The sequence below is a fragment of the Centrocercus urophasianus genome, unplaced genomic scaffold (genome assembly GCF_019232065.1).
Source record: "Centrocercus urophasianus isolate 14NV4802_14NV808 unplaced genomic scaffold, USGS_Curo_1.0 seq_11, whole genome shotgun sequence".
NCBI classification, from domain to species: Eukaryota; Metazoa; Chordata; class Aves; order Galliformes; family Phasianidae; genus Centrocercus; species Centrocercus urophasianus.
The window spans coordinates 58088321-58111620 of record NW_024884253.1 but is presented as its reverse complement, the minus strand read 5'-3'; the positions used below and the strand labels follow the sequence as shown (position 1 = coordinate 58111620).

The following is a 23300-nucleotide window of genomic DNA, read 5'->3' as shown; positions in this document are numbered from 1 at the left end:
TTGTATGAGAAAATATCCCACTGCCATTGCCAATTACAGTGGAATTCACAGGACTCTGGAATACTCTTTAGGACAAGAAGTTGGTAACTTGCTCACAGGATTTTGACAAACACAACTAAATTATGCCAAGTTATCAATATTTCTAATAGTATTTTAAGCATCGGCATTTAAATATTAAAGACAGAAAAGTCTGTATTATGCATTCAGCTCTGTGCTCCAGAGGTAATGGCAACCTTTACCCAGATGTGATTAGGGTGAGATCTAACACGGATGGAGAGAGATGTCGTATCCGTCTACTCTGCTATTTTGAGGACTTTAGGAATTCCCTAGAATAGGGCAATAAGGCATCCAGGATAACAGATTTTAAAAATAAAATTAAAAAAAAAAAAAAGTGAGCGTGATCAAATTAAAAAAAAAAAAAGTAAATTTAATTATGTTAGTTATTTCAATTCTTTAAAACTGTCTTGGATAATTATTTCAATCAGATAAGATCTGTTGATTACAAATAGCAGCAACATTTGCAGATTTAAAAAAACAATGGTACTATAACTTTAAGAGAGCAGAGACACTGGAAGGGGATGGAAGTTAATTTGAAATCACTCTATTCCATGATTGCAATTACTCTCAAGCAGGGAATGTTATTGAGAAGAAAGAACAGAGACCGGGACAATGAATGTTCAACCCCACAATCACCCTGTATAAAACACGCCATGGAAGTAGTAAGGACTCAAATATAATCTTAATTCACAATAAGGCTGGAGCCTTGCTTCCTTTTTTTTGTTTTGTTTTGTTCTTCACTTTATCCCTGTCTTTTACATAAAAGCTAATATCTTGCAGGAATGTTTCACTATACATGAAAAGAATTAAACTCTTTACATTAATTCATAACTATTATTCTCTGGGACTTTCTCCTACGTAACTGCTATTTGCTGTACCTTTATTAATGATTATTTTGTCCAGTATATAGGCTTACAACAACAAATTCTATTTTCATTACCAAATATGATCACTGGGGATTTTTTTAAGCAAACTGGAATTACTGAAGCAAGTATCATACTCAATTTTAGTTAATTTTTCCAATTTAGATTGTCTTCACAAGACCTCTATAGGTATACTTAAAATCTGACTCTCCTTAGTTACTGTATTTCCATCTACAGCCTAATCTTCATTTTCTTCAAAAAAAGAAAAAAAAAAAAAAAAAAAAAAAAAAAAAAAGATATCTGGAAGCTGCTTATATATGTGCTTTTCTTAATATTAGCATTAAATTGACTTGGCTCTGTGTTTGGGCTTTGATAGCATTGTTAAAGCACCTTATTTCACGAATTTTCTTTTAATATTTAGTTATCCATTTTTTTTTATACACTGAGGGAAATATTAACTGTAAAAAGAGATATCTGAATACAAAAGTAGTGTTACCCTCATCTGTAAAATCACTGTCATCGCTTCTATTATGTGAGCAGCGAAGATAGCTCATTAGGAGTGAAAAAAAGCTGACAGCATGACAGCTTTCATTTACATTTCGATAGTTCCAAACGCAGCCTTCAGCACAGAACTAACTTCATATTTCACTGTATTTTCATCTCTCAGTCTAATAAAATACATATTTTTCAGGACTTTATTGCTATTGCTTCAGGCTTGGGTATTTTAAATGTTGTTATTATATTTTCAGAGCAAGTTTTAGCAAAAAATATAAACAGTATTGTAGCAAAGAAGCAGTAAATTGACCCACATACACATTACTTTGGAAGCATATTTTAAAATTCATTATCAGAATTGATTCTCTTGCTGCTGCAGTAAATACTATGTCATATCATTATGTTTTTGAGGTAGAACAAAATGAATAGCTTGTAAAACATCAGTTATGAAGTGAACAGGCACTAAAATGAAACATATCTGTGAGAAGACATTTGTTAGCATTCTAGGCATTCCAAAACATAATGCAAAAATAATCTTTCAGAAAATGTCACTCAAAGTTCATTATAAACAGCATTTTTTAAATCCAACAAAGAAAAAAATGATTACAGGAGAAACCTTGGTGAAGTCTGACTCAACTCACACAGGAAAATTGAAGAAGAGAGCAAATGAGAAGAGAAGCGATATCAACAAGCCGCATTTGTTCCACAGATTTTAAGTGAGGAAATCAAAAGATTACAGAGCTGAAAGATTGAAAAGTAATTATTTCTATAAACCTTTTCAAAGAAAAATTAGTAATTTTTTCCAATTGAAAAAAAATTGTACTGCTAAGATTATTCATTAGGACCGTTGTCCATCATACTAATGAAAACTTCTAAAATATTCAGTACACTAGGGTAAAATAAAGAGAAAGAATGTTCTGAATCCTCTCTGTGTATCTATTGATTGAACTGAACTTAGTAAGAGAATGTATCAAAGAGATGCCATCTCAAAAATCTCTTCTGGAACAGATGCACAGATTATGAAATCAGAGGGGATACTGCAGTCACTTCTATTGAAGTTGAGAACACCATACAGCATCAAATCGCCTTCAATTAATTTGAGCTACCACATATCATTTAAAAATACATAAAAAAAATAAGGGACCAAATGCGTTCTTGTTACAACTGAAATTGAGAAAGATTACAATAGCTTGAATGGAGCTTCATTTCTTTCAGATCTTACTTTTTCACATAAAAAAAAAAAAACATTTATCCACTTCCCTGGTGTTAGGTTCTCCTAACAAGAACTAAAATTGCAGTAACAATTAAAAAAAAGAACATTTCTGTTTTGACATCACCATAAAATAACCATGGATTTAACAATTCACTGCCAAATATCCTGCGCAGACAAAACAAAATATCCAGATTATTCATCTGATATAGTCTCACTTGTTCACTAATGTTAGAGATCTTTCTTTTTTTTTTTTTTTTTTTTTTTTTTTTTTATAAATCCTTCATTCTTATTTTATTACATAAACAAACACAAGTAAATAATTGAAACAACATTTAGGATTAAACAATGCATCATTAATAAAGAATAAAGAATGTCATATTCTTTTTTCTAAAATGATTAAGTACCTGAAATACAGCACTAAAGCAATTCCAAAGAACATCAGAGTATGTAGTAGGCAGTGTTTGCAGCCAAGCCATTAAGATAGGCTTCCAATCTAACACTGAAGAACTCATGAAGACCATGCCATTACGAGAAACTGTTGCCGGGGAAGCATTGTCAATGTTGTGAGGTTCAAAAATAATTTTGCAACTGGGGGACATCGGAATACGATCTCCATTGGCCAAAGTCAGAGTCTTATTATCATCCAGAACAGAGTTCAGGTTTTCAATCCATATCGCATCAACAGGCCCATCCAAAACTATCCAAATATGCTCACCCTAAAAAAGGAGACACACATGCAACTTCATGTAAACTGACCAAAAATATCAAAAATAGACATTTAGTCACAGAGGATCTATTCTTGGATATAAAATCACAATTTTCTGCTGACTGGCTCAGTATGTATGTACTGCAGTTTTCATAACTGCTCAGTGATTGAACCTTTCTTTTTTAAATTGTGCCACGTAAAAAAAAAAAAAAAAAAAAAAAAAAAAAAAAATCAAAGAATTGTGAAAAGCAAGAGTTTGGACTTCTCTAAACATAAATCTCTCCCTCTCTCCTACAAAAAAGCATTAGCAAACCCATCATCCCATCATTCATCAAGGTGGATTAAAACATTTCCAGTTAAATTAAGTCACAGACAAAGAACATGCTCCTCATGGGATGCTACTTAGTTTTCTTATATAAGGCTTCCTATTCTATAAATGAGAACTGAATAAAACTGAAACTTCTTAAGATTTGAGTGTTATATTACACAGTGAAACTTCATGTGCAGGTGCGATAAAAGAATTTGGAAATAGAGCAGTAATGACATAAAATCAGACAGGAGAATATTACCTTTCTTGTCATGTCAAAACATGAGTAGCTCTTGCTTTTGAATTTGAACAGTAGGACTACCTAATTACAGAAGGAAGCAAAACTCTTAAAATATATTTCAATTTAATTCTGGAACCTCTGGAGCTTGGGAAGCACATTTCTCTTTGGCATACACACATAATTCTGACTTTGGGGTACATTCAGCTATTCAGATGCAAAACAAAACTAACACTGCATTTTCCCATTTGAATTTGTAACAGAAGATTTTTCACATAAATGACAGATAATGAGATCTTATGGAAACAACAGTAAGTGCCCTTATTAACTATCACAATAGAATACCCATTACCTTCTTTGCTTTTAAAGTTTTTCTCCATAATGTAGAGAAAATGCCATCTGTCCAATCATTTGTGGCAACATCAAGGGTACCAAACATCTGGGAAGCTGTGATTGCCTTCGGGTTCATTCTCATCTCTTTATGAGGAGCACCACAATCTGTCATTGCTTTCATCAAAATATTAATGCATTTGGTCTTTCCTGCACCAGTTGGACCTAGAGTCATCATACCTTAAAAACAATACAAACATGGTTTAAAATGAAATATCATGCTACCATTTAATGATCCTTTCCACTAGCAATCCTTGTTTTATCCAAAAGCCAATACAAAAAAGATGTTTCTCTATAAATGCCTGGCCTATTATGACAGGGAAGTCTATGTGGGTCCGCATCCTCCCTCAGGCAGTTCTGTTCCTTTCTGTAATTGGGAAACACAACTGCCTTTTGATGTTCACATGCAGTGACATTGACATGACTGGTGGCAAACAAAACCAGTAATTTCTAAATGCATTTAGTGAGTAGTTCCCAACATACACTAAACTAAGCAAAACTTTCAGAACCACAAAAACTAAAATATGCACCTGCCTCTATCCACAATGACTCTTCACTATAATGATACATTTTTTCTTTATTTGCACATATTGCCTCTATTCCAACCAAGGGGAATCATGTTTTACAGATTTTTCTTCACTGCATGAAATTCTATGGGGATGCATAAATCCAAGGGTCTTTTTCCCAACATGAGCAAGACTGTGCAGTAAAAAAGACCTGGCATCTAACTGTTAGGTCAATTGGAGCTGCATGACCAATGGAATAGCAGGCATATGTGGAAAGAGACATTTAGACAGAATGCCACAGTGGAGAAAGCACAGAGATCCCATGGATCTTGTTGCTGTGGAGCTGTTCTTCAAACAGCTTCTTCCATCAAGAAAGTATATCTAATCACAATATAAATCATGAAAACTTTTACGGTTCCTGTGTAAGTGTTATAATTTGATGTGGAACACTGAACCCAGCAGTTTGGATGCACATTATATATTCAACCAAGTATTAACTACTAGTTCATTCATCTAATCCATAATTTGAAATAATCTTTTGAGGCATTAGCTCTTAGACTATATGTGAGCAAGTATTTCCTTCTATTTGTTCCATTTGCTTGAGGTTACTGTTCACTTACTATCACTCTTAAAGAATAAAAAGGATGGCTCCTTCAGTATAGATTTGCTACTTTGCTACTTCATATTTTCTCCTTCACAGACTAAAATGCCTAGATTTTTAAGAGTCTTGGCAAGCATTTCAAATGGAGAATAATTTTTTCAACTATGAATGGCAAACCTGTTTGTACTAGCATCTTTGGTATTCTTGTTAGGACTGGGTAAGTTTTATTCAACAGCCTCTTGTGGACAATAAACTTGACAAATATAGAAAGCCTGACATTGGGAGGAACCTGTGGAGGCCATCTTGTCCAAACTCTCTGCTCAAGCAGGTGGCTCATTTCTCCTCAGACTCACTGACCAGATTTGAAAAAAAAGAGCACTTGGAATTATAGTGCATGCCTACTAGAATCTATAAAATTAAAGACACGAGTGATTATTTTTGTTATCTTCTCAGTATCACTATTTTACAGTAACATTAAATGTAAGCTTCAGGACTGATCACTGAGGGCAACTGTGGCTTTCAGAATACCAAACAAATTCAGACATCTCTGAATTGGAACAAATACTCTACATTTTAACTTGTACTACAGAAATTTCAATCATTCTGAAGGCTACCTTCTTATTTCCCATAAAAATGTAATGCTACATAGCTAAAAATTCACTATGTGTGCATTGCACAGTGATAAAGACTCCTAATACTTTCCTATCCACATAAGCTTTAGAAATGACATCTGTCCAATTTCAAAATACATTTTTTGTGAAAATAATCTACGCTCTGTACAGATAATACAAAAAACTTTATTGCTTTTATGTAGCCTCAAAACCTCTTCTCTCATGCTAACCATGTCGGACTCGTTGAGTTTCATACAGCTGAATGAGTTTAAGAATCCAAGGTGGATGATGGATAAGCCCTGCTTTCTCTGCCTGTTTCTGAATGGCTGACTGTAGTTCAGGATACACAGCTTTATCCAGAGTAATTCCAGGGAATAGGTCATTAATGAGACTCATAAATAAAGGTTCATCTTCATCCACCTGTCAAGGATAAAGTAGGGAGGAAATATATTATTTATTAATTGAAATTGTTATTACAGCTGTAAACACTACTCAAGAACATGCCATTTAAAAGACAGTAGTACAAAAGCGTATATTTTCCAAAGTAAATATTACACATCTGATTTATTAAGTGAATTTCATACAATGCAATCACAAGTAGCAATTTCTAAATTAAATACTTAAGGCTCATAAAAATGTTAACATTATAATACAATTTGTATCAATATAATCACACGTTTCTCAATTTGTTACACAAGCCAGAAAGATTTATTAAAATGGTATTTTCCCTCACATTTCTTACGATCTTTTTCATTCTGTAAATCACTGAAGCATGCCTGTAGGTTTGACTGCATGTACCAATGAGCTAAACAGATTAACATCAGAAACAGTGTAATTGGTTCCCATCACAGGACTGGCTGCCAATGTAAATACATGGACTCTAGATATACTATAGATTACAATTACAGCAATATAAAGGATTAATACTTTAAATAGTGATAACAAGACAGACTACACTATACAAGAAAGTGTTAGCTGCTTCCAGTTACTTCACTCATTGCAATTTTTATAATATTCTAAAAAGACAACCAAAAATTGTTTAAATTGAAACTAGGGATTAAGAATCTTCCATGACATTATTAAAAAAGTAGCACAATGTATTTTTCCTTTCTCTCCATTGATGGGGTAGAAAGAAGAAAAAACTTAAGGCAGTTGGAGTAAGAGGTCAGGTCCCCTAGAACACTGATACTTCTGATTATTTCTCCACCTAATGCTTCTGATGTGTTTTCCTCTCTTTAAGAAATAGTGCTCTCACTATAACTGTATTTGCATAAAAATAAATAATCTAGTAGAAAAACATAAAATGTATCCAACTGCTGAAGAAAAAGAGCTTTTCCAAGTGCATAATAAATACACTTCACAAAGGCTAATAAAGTACTCTTTTGGAGAAGACATCAGTGTTACACAATACCAGTTTGGAGAGGTTCATGTCCCGCAGAACTCTCATCACTACAGTTTTCTCTGGCTCTTCGGGATTAGATCTTTTCACTGCTCCAAGTGTTCTTAAAACAGACAGGATATTTCTTAGTCCAAAGTCATAGTGAACCTTGAAATGATACATAAGTACAATTGGTACCACAAACACTGAAGAATTCAATATCAAGAAGGGGCTGAAAAGTATATTAACTAAAGAAATCTCAGCTATTGAACTTTTAAATACAATGAACTTCACAGTTTTTCATCTTTTAAACTGAAATTCCAGCTCTGTTGCTATCTCATCCTGAAAATATTTTCCAGTGTTGCATGTCAACGCCTGCCAAGTCTCCCTTTTGGTGGTACACTGCCACATTCATGCATCATCTGTAACAAAGCTGCTGCTTCTATCATTTTCCTAAATTCATAGTATGTCAGATGTACAAACAATAAACCACGTCTTCAGGCTACTTTTCATTACCTGCACACGTAAGAACTGCTACTATCTTGATATGTGGGGTATTGGGATTGGTAACTAAGAGAGACCATCTCTTGCTGATCTAAAAAGAATGTACTGAAATTATACAGGTAAAATTTATTTATACATAAGCCTATCTTATCTTATACATAATCTCAATTCATGCTCTGATATTTTCAGAGCAACTGAGGTATCTCCACATCTGACCTATGTACAGTTATTTGAAATGATGGATTCACAATTGCTATCACTGACAAACTGGAACAACACACTGAGCACTACTCAAAACTTCAGCAATGAGTAGCTAACTGGTTATTACTTGTTAAGTTTGTAGGGGATATCAAGATGGTAAGCAGTACCATAACTGCAATTTAAACTGTGACCAAAAGTTGGGTTCAACAGTTGAAGTCAAACCCATACTGAAGATAATCTAGAAAATAAAGATATCAGCCAAATATAAAACATGCCATATCACGAAGAAGTAAAAAATGTTTGCTTTATGAGTAGGAAGAGTAAATACGTAGCACATAGGATGAATTACAATTGAAGTCTTCGATGTGCAAAAAATTTCTGCAAAGAGGAAGGCAGAAGGAAACAACAGGAAAAGAAGCAATGTATTTAATTACATCATGGGAGATTCAAGTCAGCTTTATAGCTTTATGGAAAACTTTGTGACCATAAGGAAAATCAAACTTTGGAACAGACTGCCTGGGAAAGTGCAGTCTGTCTGTCAATTGAAAATGTTACGGAGAGTCACAAATATTTACAGCAAATTATTTAGCTAAGAAAACAGCCTCAGTGGTGCCAAGTGACAGGACAACAGGCAATAGGCACAAATGGAAATCTAAGAAATTCCTCTTCAATATCAGAAGAGTTTTTTTTCCACTGCAGTAGCAGTCAGACATTTCAACAGTTTGACCAGAGAGATTGTGCTTTCTCTTTCCTTGGAGATACTCAAAGCCCACCTGGATGAGGTGCTGAGCAATTTGGATTTATTTAAGCGTATTTCAGCATGGATACAGGACTCCTTCAAACTCAGATCTTCTCTGACTTTATAATCGTATGTAATGGATTTATACATGAGCAGGACTGTCCAAAGGGCTTCTGTCAGGCACAGGCATGACAAAGTAGCACACTGCTATGGTTTTGTATAAAGCTATGCTTCTTGGCTTCTACTGCAGATTACAGAATCATGATGCATGAAGTAAACTGCCAGGACCAAAGATCAGTGTAGCAGGCTTCTCTGGTCATTACTGAAGAAATGTTAGAGGGTCCTGATGAAATTATAAATTCACACAGGAGATTGTTTTCCACAGATATACTAGCTGCTCAAATAAGAACTACGTAATTTAAGTTATTAAGTGCAATGAAAGGGTAACATTCAAATATATCATTGTGACGTGGCTGCGTCTCAGAGCTGTGCCTGTGTGCACAACCAGTACACTTGGTAATTATATCCATTAATTAATAGTAAGGAACTCCCTTGCTAGCATCAATATCGATGAGACAAAGGACTGACCAAAGACAGGGCAATTGAGCTAATATAAGACAACAAACCATTTGACTAATTGTTAAGGAAGTTCTCCACGTAAGCATTTCAATCAGTTTCAGACTCCTTCAGGCAGTTCCCTCCCTGATAACTACTAAGTATATGAACATGGACAGGATTGAGGGAGTAAGATGGACAGCAAACAAATCAACTAACACAAATAGATGCTACAACACCCTACAGAAACAGAGTGATTCGGACTGCCTAAAAACTAATTTGAAGGTTAAATGGAATCACCTTGGGCAATTTACAAAGACAGTAGTGAATATATGATCCTTCAGAAGACAGCCTACAACATACAGCTGGTGAGCCAAACTCTCTCAGAAAAAATGAAAACAGAGAGAAATGAAAATGAGAATCTAGTTTGGTTGGCAATATATATTGACACAGGGAAATCACCAAGGGATGGAAAAAAGAATAAGAAAATCCAAATCTATACTTTGTTATTTTACCTCTCAAATAATGTGGACAACATAATGCTTTACCATCTCATTCTGGTGTAGTTGAAGATTTCTACATAGAAGCCAACAAAATCTTTAATAAATATGTGGTGTAGATGTGGACTAATATAATGGAGAACACAGTCGGTATGTCCAGGTACATTAGGATTCAAGAGGAGCAGACTTCTCATTTGAGCTGCAATTTACCTACTATTCGTATCATTTCTCTTTGAGACCCTCTAGTGGACAGTCAGCACTCAGCATTCAAAAGATAAAAACTAGTCCTGCTCTTAAATGCAGCTTTGTTCTTTGTTTCTACCAGGCAGTTTTCAGTTATTTAAAATTCACACACTGTCTCTCCAATACATCTAGTCTTTGTAAGTGAGAAGAGTGAAAAAACTGTCCTTTACAAAGCTCTTTACAGCTCTGCACACTATTCATCCTATCTTTATCATTATCCGCAATCTGTTTAAAATCAGAAACTAAACTTCTTTTACTATACAACCTAGTTTAAAAACTAAAAATAACACAATAATTTCAAATTCTGATGCTGGAACTTGAAACTGAAAACCTTAAGAAATGACTACATTTCTGAGAGTCAAAATAATTATATATTCCATGAAAGTATATTCTCCACATTCCCTTCCAGTGACAGCTTAGAGTTGGACAAATATTTATTTTACCTGTTTAGATAACTGCTCTTCACAGAGCTTGTAGAGTGTATAAAATTTTCGACTAAGGATTTGGTTGTCTCGGAAACCAGCACTTGCCAGCTTGACTCGCATAATAATGCTACGGTCAGGCACCATCATAGCAACTGTACGAAACTGAATCTTCAGATTTTCTGGAAGCTCCTGTCGTCCTGCATAGCCAGGGTTCTGAGAAATGAAAAATATAAAATAAAATCTTACTTGATGACAGCGGGATAGGAAGGTTTAGCTTTTTTTATAATTATTTTGCAAACACGGGTGCACATGCCAGATCACACCAGATAACTGAAGCATGTTACAATTACACGTTACTACTAAACTGTCCAAATATTGCAGTTCATGAAGTACATGGTATCACATATGGCATTTTGAGATGCATAAGACACACAGATCAAAACAGGCAACCACTTACACATTATATTGGAACTGTTTTAAACAATTAGCTCCTCAGGGTCTTGATAGCATTGCAGTGCTGAAGGTTACTGTCTTAACTTAAACTGACCCATCTGACCTTTCACTAAAGAAGTCTCTATGACTACCACATGGGTCAGCTCTGAGAACAGTAGTCTCTGGCTATGCAGTAATAACTTCTTAAATTCTTCCAGCAGTTTTCAAACATTTTCTCTGGACTTGGCATGTCACAAGTTAATTTGTCTTTTTTTTTTTCTTTTTTTTTTTTTTTCCTCAAATTAGAAGGACAACATTAACACCGTTTCAAAGATAGAAAGCCTGAGAATAATGGAAAATGTTTTAATTTCAAATTGTGCGTATGTAGCCTAAGCTAAGGAGTATAAAGAAGCGTTTATGGCATTCTTGCACTTTCCTGTTTCTTTGCCTCCTGCACTGACAGAAACAATCCAGTCCATAGGCACCAAAGATAAATCTCTGGGAGGTCAGTGCATCACAGTAAAGGTGACTTCCTTCATGCTGTCATGGAGAAGGATTGGAGTTAAAAGCTCTTCAGAGGTGATGAAATACTGCCTGAAACATCTAGAGTAGTCCTTCCAATAGCCTATTACTTCTGTTCTATTTTGATAGACTTAAACTAAAAACATTAGATGGCTGGATTTAATCTCAAACTGTCAAATATTGAACTAAAAAAGCCCTTAAGATATGGAGTTATGACTGCATAAATTAGGTCCTAAGAACCAGTTAAAAATATGGGCAAGCAAAAATATCATTATTTAAGAAAATTATTATTTAAACTCACTGTTTTCTAAGAGAGTTCCAGTGATTTTATCAGGGATACTTTTATGCACAATGATATGGGAAAGATTTTCCACACTAACATCTTTTATATACATACATACGTACCATAGTCAGAAATATGCCAAATTCTCTGTCCATGTCAACAACATCACCATCAGTGAAAATGAACTGAGGTTTCTTATTTTTCTTACATTGAAGTACAATATATATCTGCTGAGCAGCTACTGATAAAACTGGAAGTTCAATGCGGTTAAATTCATCAAAGCAACCCCATGCACCAGACTGGGCTAAACCTAAGTAAGAGAAAACAAGGAAAATATTTGATTAAACACAGTGTATCAGATCAAGTCAGAAGAATTTACATGTAAAATATATTCCATATAACATAATGCAACACAAGAAAAACAAATAATATTAACACAGAAGAAAAAGATGAATAAAAACTCAAAATAAATTAGGCTGTAATGAAGATAAATGATAATGATAAAGTTATGTAATCCTCTGAAATTAATTCCACAGCCACTCCACAACACAAAAGTTAGTGAGCCTATGCAGGAATTTTCACTGCAATTGTCTTTCTCAAAACCCACAACTGATCAGTGTTTCTTTCTTACCACATGGTTCCAGCAAGGTCTTAGATGAACACCTTAACTAGTGCTAGAAATGTGTTGCATAACTACTATGAACAGATACGAAAAGAAGAAAAAAAAAAGACTGGTTTTGCTACTGTGTTTATTAAACAGTAATACCTACTCTTTGGGATGCAACAAGGAAAAGACCTAAATGTGGACATTCTCTAGCAGAGACTCTGTTCCATATCATAACATCTCCTATACTTACTGTCTGTATATCAAATGCTTTCTGAAATTGCTTTCTCTAAAGGATGACAAGTTCAGTTTTAGACAAGCGATTTTCCTCAGGGAAGGAAAAAAACACTGTAATGCCATCTACTGTATGGTGTTGGGAAATCTGACTATCAGACAATACCAGTATTCAATAGCTTTGAGTTAATTCAGTTATGGTAAAACTATTTTATTCTGGCGGTGTTTAAAAAAATAATAATTTTAAAAATAAAAATGGAAAGAAAGAACAAAAACATAGATACACACCCCACAAACACCCAAGCAAAAAGCACAGCAAGCAAACTGTCTGCTGTAAAACAGCTTACAGAATTCAATTTTGTTTTGCTCTATCATAATTTCTGTCCACTCAGAGAATATAATATGCTAATCAAATACGGAAAAGGGGTAAAAGTAGAATACAAAAACCAAGACCAGAGACATTACTGCTTAAGTTTAAGAATAAAATCAGTACAGATATCCTGGTCCTCGAAGTGGGTCTAAGAAATAGCACAGGGAATTTTCTGAACTCTGAGGGAGACTTAAAAATGTATCTCTGCCATGCAGTGTTGCTTTCCTTTCCATCTCAGTGCCTCTCTGGCCAGTCACAGCTGGGTGGCCCAACCTCTGGATGCTACAACATAGCTATGTTGCTTAGCACATGAACTAAGAACCCACACTCAAAAACTGCAGCCTGCCACAACCACCCCTGTTCTGACAGGTGACCCAGGAAGCCAGGTGACCATATCCTACGTGCTGCCTCATACATCACTCCATCTGCCTAAACATAGGGCAATAGTGCAGTAACTAATCATGACAAAGCAACTATAAATTCTATTTTGCACTGAAATGGCATTCTTTTTAAGAGTGCAGAGCACACAGAAGTGATAAAATTTAAAGCAAATTCCACTAAAACAGAATCCTGGCTAGCCAAAGCACAGGCCATGCGGAGCTCCATATGAATGTACTCACCTTCTGAATTAAGATAAAGATCAAATCCTACATTAAATATTGCATTAACCATCAAATCACAGAAAAGCACCTCAGGTAAGATAGGAGTTATTTGACTCTCTAAAAACAGAATCTAAACAAACATGATTTTTATATTCATTCAGTCAACTACAGAAAGGTTTCCTAAAGCATATTCAGACACTTTTCTGCAGTAGTGATAAAGTATGTCTGATTTGCAGTTCCTGGGCAATTTTAATATTGAACTTGATACAATATAAAACTTGAAAACTGCTCTTTGCTCTTCCATAGAATGATACATTACTCTGTTCCAGCTCAAATGACCAGTTTATCAGAACCTATGTTATGTTTCACATTTACACAACAAAGGTATTAAAGGTAGAAGTCCAGGCCCCGGACATCTCAGCTAGACTACCTGGCTGTGAATAGATAAAGAGAGACAGGAAGACAGAGAAACAGGGAAACAAAACCTCATATCTGAGTCAACCAGGTGATGGCATATAAAGGTTATCATAGACATTTTTGAGAATTCTGAGGAAGTTCTCAGTGTGTACTCTTTAAAGTGCAATATATTTCATAAGAACAGTTTTGTTAGCCTGCGTGAAAGAACTTTTACAAACATGCATTAAAGAATCTTTTACAAAACTGACCTTTCTCCTCCTATTAACCAAAAAATAGCTCATTTCCTTCCCAGAGATAACATATCTATCCTTCAAAAAATACCAGATATGTTAAACACATTTCAAGCCAAAAATTGTGATTCCAAGCCAGGCCCTTCCAAGCTGCAACCATAAGACTAAATTAGCTGGTGGCCTTCAGAAATGATTTCAAAAATCATAGAAACGCCTAGGTTGGAAAAGATCTTTGGGATCACCAAGTCCAACCATCCCCCTGACCTACCAAGACCTACCACTATAGCAAACAGACCAAATGTCTCTTCTTGCCTTATCCTCACATCTCTTAAATAACTAACAGGGATGATGACTCCACCACTTCCCTGGGCAGCCTATTCCAATACTTGAGCACATACTCCATGTAGAAATTCTTCCTGATGTCCAATCTGAACATCTTCTGGCACAACCTGAGATCACTTCCTTACAATTTATCGCTGATCACCTGAGAAAAGTGATTGATTCCTTGCTTGCTGCACCTCCCTTCCAGTAGCTGTAGAGAGCTATAAGGTCTTCACTCAGCCTTCTCTTTCCAAGACTAAACAATCCCCTCAGTTACTCCTCATAAGCCTAGTCCCTGGATGTGGCTCTGAGCAGCCTGGTTTGGTGGTTGGCAACCCTGCACATAGCAGGGGTGTTGAGGGACATGGTTTAGTAGGAGCTATTGGGAATAGGTGAACGGTTGGACTGGGTGATCTTTTAGATCTTTTCCAACCTTGGTGATTCTATGATTCTATGATTCTATGAAACTAGATGATCTATGAAGTCCTTTTCAACCCAGGCCATTTGATGATATGATACGATTCTATGATACTCACAGGCATCATGGTCACCTGACCACCAATTTGTTGATCTCTTGTAACTCATATTTAACATTAGCATGCCATTAAATGAGCCATCCAGATTAACAAGGACACCTTATACAACATTACTTAGCTTAACAGTATTACATGGAAAATTATCAGGCCACAGAAAAACAGCAGATGAGGGAATTTGAGCCCTAAAACTGCTCATTTTCTTACACATAGAAATTGTGCCCAATTTTACTAAAAGATGACAATGAAAAGATACGGTTGTCACTATTGCCTCAAAGGAACTGGGAAAGGACAAGTGGCCAAACTGCTTAGGTTAAGAAGGCAGAAACAACACTATGACACAGAGGTTAGACTGCTGAGTGTAGAGAGATCAGTAACAGCTTAATCGAAAGGAATTGGGAAAAAATATGGAAATATAAGAAAATAAACTCTCACAAAAGGAGCAGAGAGGAAAAAGACAACAGCTCAGTGATATCAAAGGTAAACTCACTTCAAGAAGAACCAAACTAACATTCCTTCTCCTGACTGATGGTTGAAGTTAGCACGGACTCAGTAAATGACTGTGCTTGAGGCTACTAATACATTTATCCTCAACCAGAAAGCAAGCTGGTCCCAGTCTACTTCTGTTTATTTTCAATAAGCAAGATAATTTGGGTAAACTAAAAGCTGTGTGTGATCCTATTTGCAAGTTCTCACATATACAGTAAAAGTTATCCAGCTAAAAGTTGGCTCAAGGATCTGGAAGTTACAAGAAAAAATTGTGACCTTGACTGAAAGTATTTATATGTGCAGATAGTTCAATCTCTAGCTTAGAAATCTTCATGCATTTGTTTGGCACTACATAAATGAGCAGTTTTCCACAGCTCCTGATCAGTAGGTGACTGTTTTCTATCTTCATATGTGACAGTCTGACCTTGGTTAAATACGTAGAATATACTTTGGATAAGCACTATTATAAAGTAATGTACTCAACACAAAAGTCATCAGCTTCTAGGGATCTTTTAACCACATCTCTGTGTGACAATGAGATACTGTCTTCTGCTCTCCATAGGACCAGTTTCAACCTTCTTCAAGGCAATGAATGCCTTTCTTCACCTTGAAAGAGGCTAAGATATACCAGCATCTTTGATCTCTTTTGTCCCAGCTCATGGTTCACAGGAATAGAGGATGGAGGCTGGCTGAGGCAGACAAAGCAAAAATAATTCTTTCTTATCTACATTCACATTCTTGTAAACATTGCTAATGTTTTTGAATGCTCACTTATTGAGAAAGACACTCTGCAGAACACAGATAGACACAAAATTCAGAGCCGTGATCAGAGGAACTTGGCAAATAGTTCAATATTTTTCCTTCTTTCTCTGTTCTACCTATTTCCATTTTCCTTTCTGATACTGTCATTAAAGAAAAATCAGCAAGTTAATGAGGCTTAAAAAATGTCTGTAAAGCATCAAAAGGGTTAGGAGGAAAAACAATGAAGTCCGGTGAAGCGAAAACAAGTACTACTTTTACCCCAGTTCTTAAATATGCACTACTGGTCAGCTTGATTTAACTTAGCCTTATGCAAACCTAGTAAGACCACAGGGAAGACAGAAAAATGGAAAATATTTTCACAATTAAATGCAAAATCATCTTAATGCAATAGTTGACGTGTTTTTTATCCCCATTAGAAAAGCTTAACTGGATACTCTTAAGCTTTTAACAAAGAAAATTAAAGAAAATGTTACCTCAATTAACATTTTGGCCAGCATTTCTGGCTTAACTAAAGATCGAAATGATCTCCAGGTTATATTGTAACCTTCAGGAGATGTCACAATAGTGAAAATTATTTTATGATACCTTCTGTTTATTTAACTGTCCACCACTTACAGAAAATGATGGTTCTGGGGTCCATATAGTCCACTGCAACCATGTACAATAAAACAGACATAATGAAATTCACAAACATTGGATCATTTGATACAATTTTTTGCAAATTTGATTTGCAAAACTGACTTCCAAGATCTGTTTAATATGAAAACATTACATTGGCTGCTGTCTCATTTTCCCAGTTTCAAAAAATTTCTTGAGTTTGAAATAAAACAGTACAATACTTTGTGCTGGTCTGCCTACTTTGTACAACGTCACTGAGCTGTAGATTTGCTCTTTTGTTTGACCTGAATTGGGAAAGAGAGGGCTGAATACTCTCCCCTTAGGGTAGTTGGAATTGTCAACAGTTTATGGGCTGGTTCGGCCCAGTTCTGTGAGTAGTGGGGAGGAGGGATTTCATGAATCCACACCTCCAGAAAAGGGAAACAGGGGACCAGGCAAAAAAAAAGTAGAAGAAGAATCGATCAAACATCAAAAGAAGTGTATATGCATCTAGAAATAACAGGAAACAGAGAAGGAAATATTTGACTAATCACTTTTAAGTCACTAGTGAGGAGACAGAAACATACGATTTTAAAGTGACCAAGTCAGATTATTTCTTACCTTTATAGATACGACCCAATCCTCTGTAGTCCATTTGGTCTGAACAATTGAAAACAACAACATACTTTCCCAAGCATTTGCCCATATCTTTAGTTGTCTCTGTTTTCCCTGTTCCTGCCGGTCCTGCAGGTGCACCACCCATACTCATGCCTAGGGCCTGTGCCAGAGTGATATAACATCTAGAAAAAGAATAAAGACTTCTATAAATCTTTTTCTACTCTTAATCACTTGAAGTCCATTAATGTAACCACAACACTTGTATTATGTATGGCTGAGGAAAGGGGGAAAGAGGGCATAAATGAGTGTGCTTCTCTGCAGTAAATCCTGGATTGACATCTCCAGGCTTAGGTCACAGCCTCCTCAAATAGTATGGAGACTACTAAATGGGGAAGTATGACTGCTGTTCTAAAACCTATAGCCCTAAAATCCCAGTAAGCCTATGTCCAACAATGTTAGCACTGTGATACACAATAGCTTTATGATAAATCTGGGAAGAGAAAATGGGTAGCATAAAACAAACAAATGGTACCAGTATCATTTCCTATAAAATAATACAGTACTCATTCTAACATAATAGCAGTAATAAAGCTTTATTGCCTCATAAGCCAGTAAACAGTTAACAGACGTTCAGTTAACTGAAAAAAATATAATTCCTAACTGTTCTGCTACTGAAACTGGTAAGCCCATGAATAGCACAAATCTTGAGAAAGAGCACTTGCGTTTCTTTTTTGTAATTGCCATGGTATGGTCTGTGTCTGATATGATGTTTAGGAGCACACAATTTCAGCCCTATCAACATACTGCAAGATAGCAAATGTATATTTATCATGTGATTCAGGAATGTTTCTGAACACAAGATCATTAGCCAAACAGCACTTGATTCCAAGGTGACTAGTGCAAAGCTTAAATGTTACTACCTGAAAATTATCATAAACCCATGTAAGCCCATATGGTGGTATTAAAGTGGAAAAATTTTCTAAGGGGAATAAATCCTGTTTTCACACAACACGTAAAGTTTCCCATGCCAACACTAGAAAATATCCCTGCTTCAAATACTCTTTCAGTGTATGGCAGTAGATAGCTACCAATCTCTGCAGCTTTGCTTGGATCTTGCAGGTAACCCCAGACAACTCTGGGATTTAGTTGTTATAGCTTAAGCTCACTTAAAAGACTCATTCTCTCCAGAAATCAAGTGAATTTTTAGTGTATGTATACAGAATTTGGCAGATGTGTGTTATATTTTAAAAGCCTGGTATCCAAGTAAACGATTTTAGCTCTCTAAGCAGCCCACTGGATAAAATTTTGTTTCAAAAATTGGCAAAAATCCAAAATATCACTTGTAAATAAAGTCTTGTAGTACAGAGCACAAAGGCAATTCTGCATCAATTTAGCAGTATGCAGCTATTCTTCACATAACAACAACTAAGCACACATTGTATTTTGACACTCCTATCTACACTTAAAAGAACAAGCTTTGGTATCACAAATACAACTGCTTCTTGCCTTGGTGAAGCACTACCAAATACTTCAGAAAAATATGTACATAATGGAGTTTGTACCGTACTGTATAATTCTCCAGTAATAAGAATTTCTCCTTAACTTTTATTTAAAAGTGTTGGGGTTTTTTTTCTTGTTTTGTTTTGTTTTTTTCCCTGTGTTTGCAGTTTTGCCATTCTCAGTTTCTCGCTTTAAATTTATATCTGTACTGGCCGTTTAATGCAATTTCCTGAGTTACTGATTTTTCCCTAGAGAAACTTCAAATTATTTGCCATAATCCCAAATTCACATTCAACTATTAATTGACTGAAAGCAGCAACATACTGCAGATCCACTCTCCTTAAGTGATCGCTATTACGTTCTGCTATATTCACCTTGAACACAGGTAAGTTTTCAATACCTACCTTAGCATAGATAGCCTAAGCAAACACTCAAAAGAAAAGTCAGGATCTCTCTATGGGGTGCCTGCTTTCCCTAACTAAACTATATATGAGCACTGGCCTCTGCTGTTCACCATCAATACTGCAGCGCTGCATTGCAAATCAGACTAAGAGATCCAACTCACAAGAAAGTTAAAGGAAACAAGTAAGGCTCCAAGTACTAGGCATCTAATCTTTTTATAACAACCTGTCAGTTAAAGGAGTTATAACGAGTCTGTCTGTACATCCTAAGTATTCATTGCAATAGGTGAACTCTACATCCGTGATTTGGATAACACATTTATCCAAGTCTTCAAGAAAATAAAACCGAGATTGCTTTTGCCATTCAAAATCAGATGGAGATTTGATGTTCATACGGACCTACGATGCAAGAGAAATAACATTAATGTAGAAGTCAAACAATATAATAAATCCATCTTAAATTCTGTTCTCCATACAGAAGAAACATATGTTAACCATAAATTCAAGAGGTGAAAAAATGAGCATTAGGCAGGATTCAAGACACACATCGTTCTTTTCAAACCCCTTTATAACTTAGTTTGATCATTTCTAATCCACTTTGACTTTCCTTTGAATTGTGTTTAGAAATTATTAATTGTGTCTTAAAAAGACATCAAAGAAAAATAACAGAAAAATTAAAAAAACTGTTTAGTAATAGTGGTTATACTGCATGGTGCCATTACTCATAAAATTTTAGATGTTGGACAAAGAAGGAATGCGCTGTATACACGTCTGTGCACTAGTTTAGTATTTTTTCAGTACAAAGTGTTCAGAGCTGTAGCAAATTAATAGATGTTGTTTCATTATGTGAGGCCCCATCTGGAGTACTGCATCCAGGCCTGGGGACCCCAATACAAGAAAGATATGCAGCTATTGGGGGGGGGGGGGGGTGTCACAAAAAGGGCCATGAAGATGATCAGAGGGCTGAAGCACCTCCCCCACAAAGACAGGCTGAGCTTGTTTAACTTGGAGAAGAAAAGGCTCTGAGGAGACCTCATTTTGGCCTTCCAGTACATGAAGGGAGCATATCAACATGAGGAGGAACAGCAGTTTACATGGGTGGATAGTGATAGGACAAGGGGGAATGGTTTTAAACTGAGACAGGGGAGGTTTAGGTTGGCTATTAGGAGGAAGTTTTTCACACAGAGGGTGGTGACGCACTGGAACAGGTTGCCCAAGGAGGCTGTGGATGCCCCATCCCTGGAGGCATTCAAGGCCAGGCTGGATGTGGCTCTGAGCAGCCTGGTCTGGTGGTTGGCAACCCTGCACATAGCAGAGGAGTTGAAACTAGATGATCATTTTCATGGTCCTTTTCAACCCAGGCCATTCTATGCTGCTATAATTATTTTTGATACATGATCTCATATGTGGTCCTGGTTGTTGGGAACAGCAGACAGACTTTAAGATAAAGAAAAGTTTCTGAATTCTCAACCACTTTGCCTGCTTTGTCTCAATCACACACACACAGACAAAAAAAAAAAAATTGCTTAGCAGGAAATAGAATTTTTTGATATGGGGGGGGGGTGAATCAATCCATTCCCCAGTTTTGGACTTGTCCCTGATTTTTTCTATTTCATACACACAGGCCCTTGAAAACTATCCCATTTTCTGTTATTTAAATTCGTAATTTCATCACAATATGGCATTAAATTAATTTATAATGAAATGCCGAATTAAGAAAATAATGATGAAAATGCATCAAAATTATGATGAGAGGAAAAAACTCCACACTTAGAAGTTGGCAGTTTTCTTTCTAATTTTTACTTTTTTTTTTTTTTTATCATTTTCTCTCTTTACACATGCATTTCTTATTTTTCTGTATAATATATATGAATAAATCTAACAATGCTGTATGGAATTACAGACCTTTGCAACATGCAAACTTTTCAAAAGTTATTTTACTCCCATTTTTATGACTTTAGTTTCATATTTTCAGAAAACTTATCTAAAGGAATCCTCATGCAATTCAGTTATAAAACAAAACAAAACAAAAAAACATTAAAATATCTGTTCTGGGTATTGTTGCTATCTTTTTCAAGCATGCAGAACCTCACTGCTTTAATCTTTAATAACTGTTACCTTAGATCAACACAGAGCTCAGGTTGGAATTCACATGATTGATTGCAGTGCTAAGGGCATGCTTTTTCTTCTTACATTTCATTTAAATAATTTATTAAATTTTCAATTTAAGGGAATATCTTAATTTAGAAATATTAATCCCCTCAATGAATCTGTGCATGAGAATCAATAACCACTTAAAAATCTGAAAAGCACAGTCTTAATCCATGAATTTATCTATTTACACTTCATCCTTATCTTCGCGTGACATCTCTATGAAATGAAAATAGAATAGAATACATCACTAATGTCAGAGCTACTCAGAAAGAACACATTGTAAGATTTGTTTGTATGTGCAAAAGCTTGTACACAGAAAGTCTCTTAAGGGTTTCAGAAACTCACCAAATCATCAAAGATATCCTTCTGGTGTACATGAATAGTAATTAAAGTTTCATACTTTGTGCGCTCCATTCTTGTTAGATTGTGTGTAGTCATGTCAATCAAATCATTTAGAAGTTCCAAAAACTTCTGACTTGTTGCGTGCATTACCTTACACAGAAAGAACACTCACATTAACATAAACACAATTTGCTTTCCCAATGTTTAGAAAAAAAACATCTGCAAACACCTTGGCCCCATGAAATGTCTGTTTTGCTTTGTATTTATTAGGATTGGAATCCTAATTCTGGATATGTGAGCTGCCCTCCAAACATACAGTCATAGCCCAACGAAGTGCAGTAAGGTGCCTCTGGGTGAACATGTCACATACAATTTGATTCCTAGATTGGACATATCTTCAGCTGATTGCATCCCTGTATATTTTCAGAACCATCAACCTTTTGTTTTGGGTATTGCACATCCACCCAAACAGTATCGTCAGAGGTGAACAGGAACCTAGAGATCTATCCCATCTTCTAACCAGAGAAGATAAAAAATGCACTGTAATCTTCAATGCTAATGCTGAAATAATAATTTCTTATGTGGCATCAGATTCTGTTACAAAATATAAAAAATAAAAAATGACTACATAACATGGCTTCGGCAAACAGCATCAGTTCCTGTCAGTGACTTTCCTGGTACACAAAAGAATCACAAAGTGCTAAGGTGTCAGAAAGAGCAGCTCATATACATTCCTGTTATAAATATGTGAGAGAAGGATCACACTAGTTTCCTGTGAATATATTCAAACCCTAAAACTCTCCCTGTTTTCTAAGAATAAGCTGCTAAAACCACCTCAAAACTAATGGAGCTAAACAATCTCCCTGTCCTCCAAACACACATAGAGAGATTGTCCCTGACCACAAATACTGTTTTCCAGGAAATGAAAAAGAATCTGAGTCTAGTTAGTATATGAACTGGAGTGGACTAAAAGCAGGTCTGTGCCCTTTTTCAATTTCATACAAGAAAAGGCAGCACTAAATGGTCATTTCCACATTCTAGAGACTTTGTCCTAATTAACTATAAAAGTACAGCATAGCACCTTTCTCCTCACTTTTCCTTTACTTCAGGATGGTGCTTTTAATTCTCAGATCCACTTCATTGTGTATTCCTGATTAAGAGTAATTTCCAACTTTTTTGTTCATATTCCTTCTTTCCCACTTTATAGATTCAGTGTTATTAAATTAATAACCCTTGGTGTTAATAGCAGCTTCTCTGAGCAATTGAGATTAAATCAGCAGCTCTTAAAACAGCTTCGATTCCTTCCTTTCCATGTAAAAAAAAAAAAAAAAAAAAAAAAAAAAAAAAAAAAAAAAAA

General features: G+C 35.5%; 1 protein-coding gene across 1 annotated transcript in view; it reads right to left on the bottom strand.

The window, feature by feature from the left end:
* LOC122155083 (dynein axonemal heavy chain 5-like) overlaps window positions 1-23300 on the bottom strand; it is a 143690-nt gene that overhangs the window by 79006 nt on the left and 41384 nt on the right. Inside the window, exons 39-47 of the mRNA XM_042808828.1 lie at window positions 21947-22093; window positions 19674-19846; window positions 17550-17728; window positions 11892-12079; window positions 10551-10745; window positions 7399-7533; window positions 6218-6407; window positions 4232-4449; window positions 3033-3344 (exon numbers count right to left, since the gene is read on the bottom strand). Coding sequence (XP_042664762.1) covers window positions 3033-3344; window positions 4232-4449; window positions 6218-6407; window positions 7399-7533; window positions 10551-10745; window positions 11892-12079; window positions 17550-17728; window positions 19674-19846; window positions 21947-22093 — 1737 coding nt within the window. The remainder of the gene's footprint in view (window positions 1-3032; window positions 3345-4231; window positions 4450-6217; window positions 6408-7398; window positions 7534-10550; window positions 10746-11891; window positions 12080-17549; window positions 17729-19673; window positions 19847-21946; window positions 22094-23300) is intronic.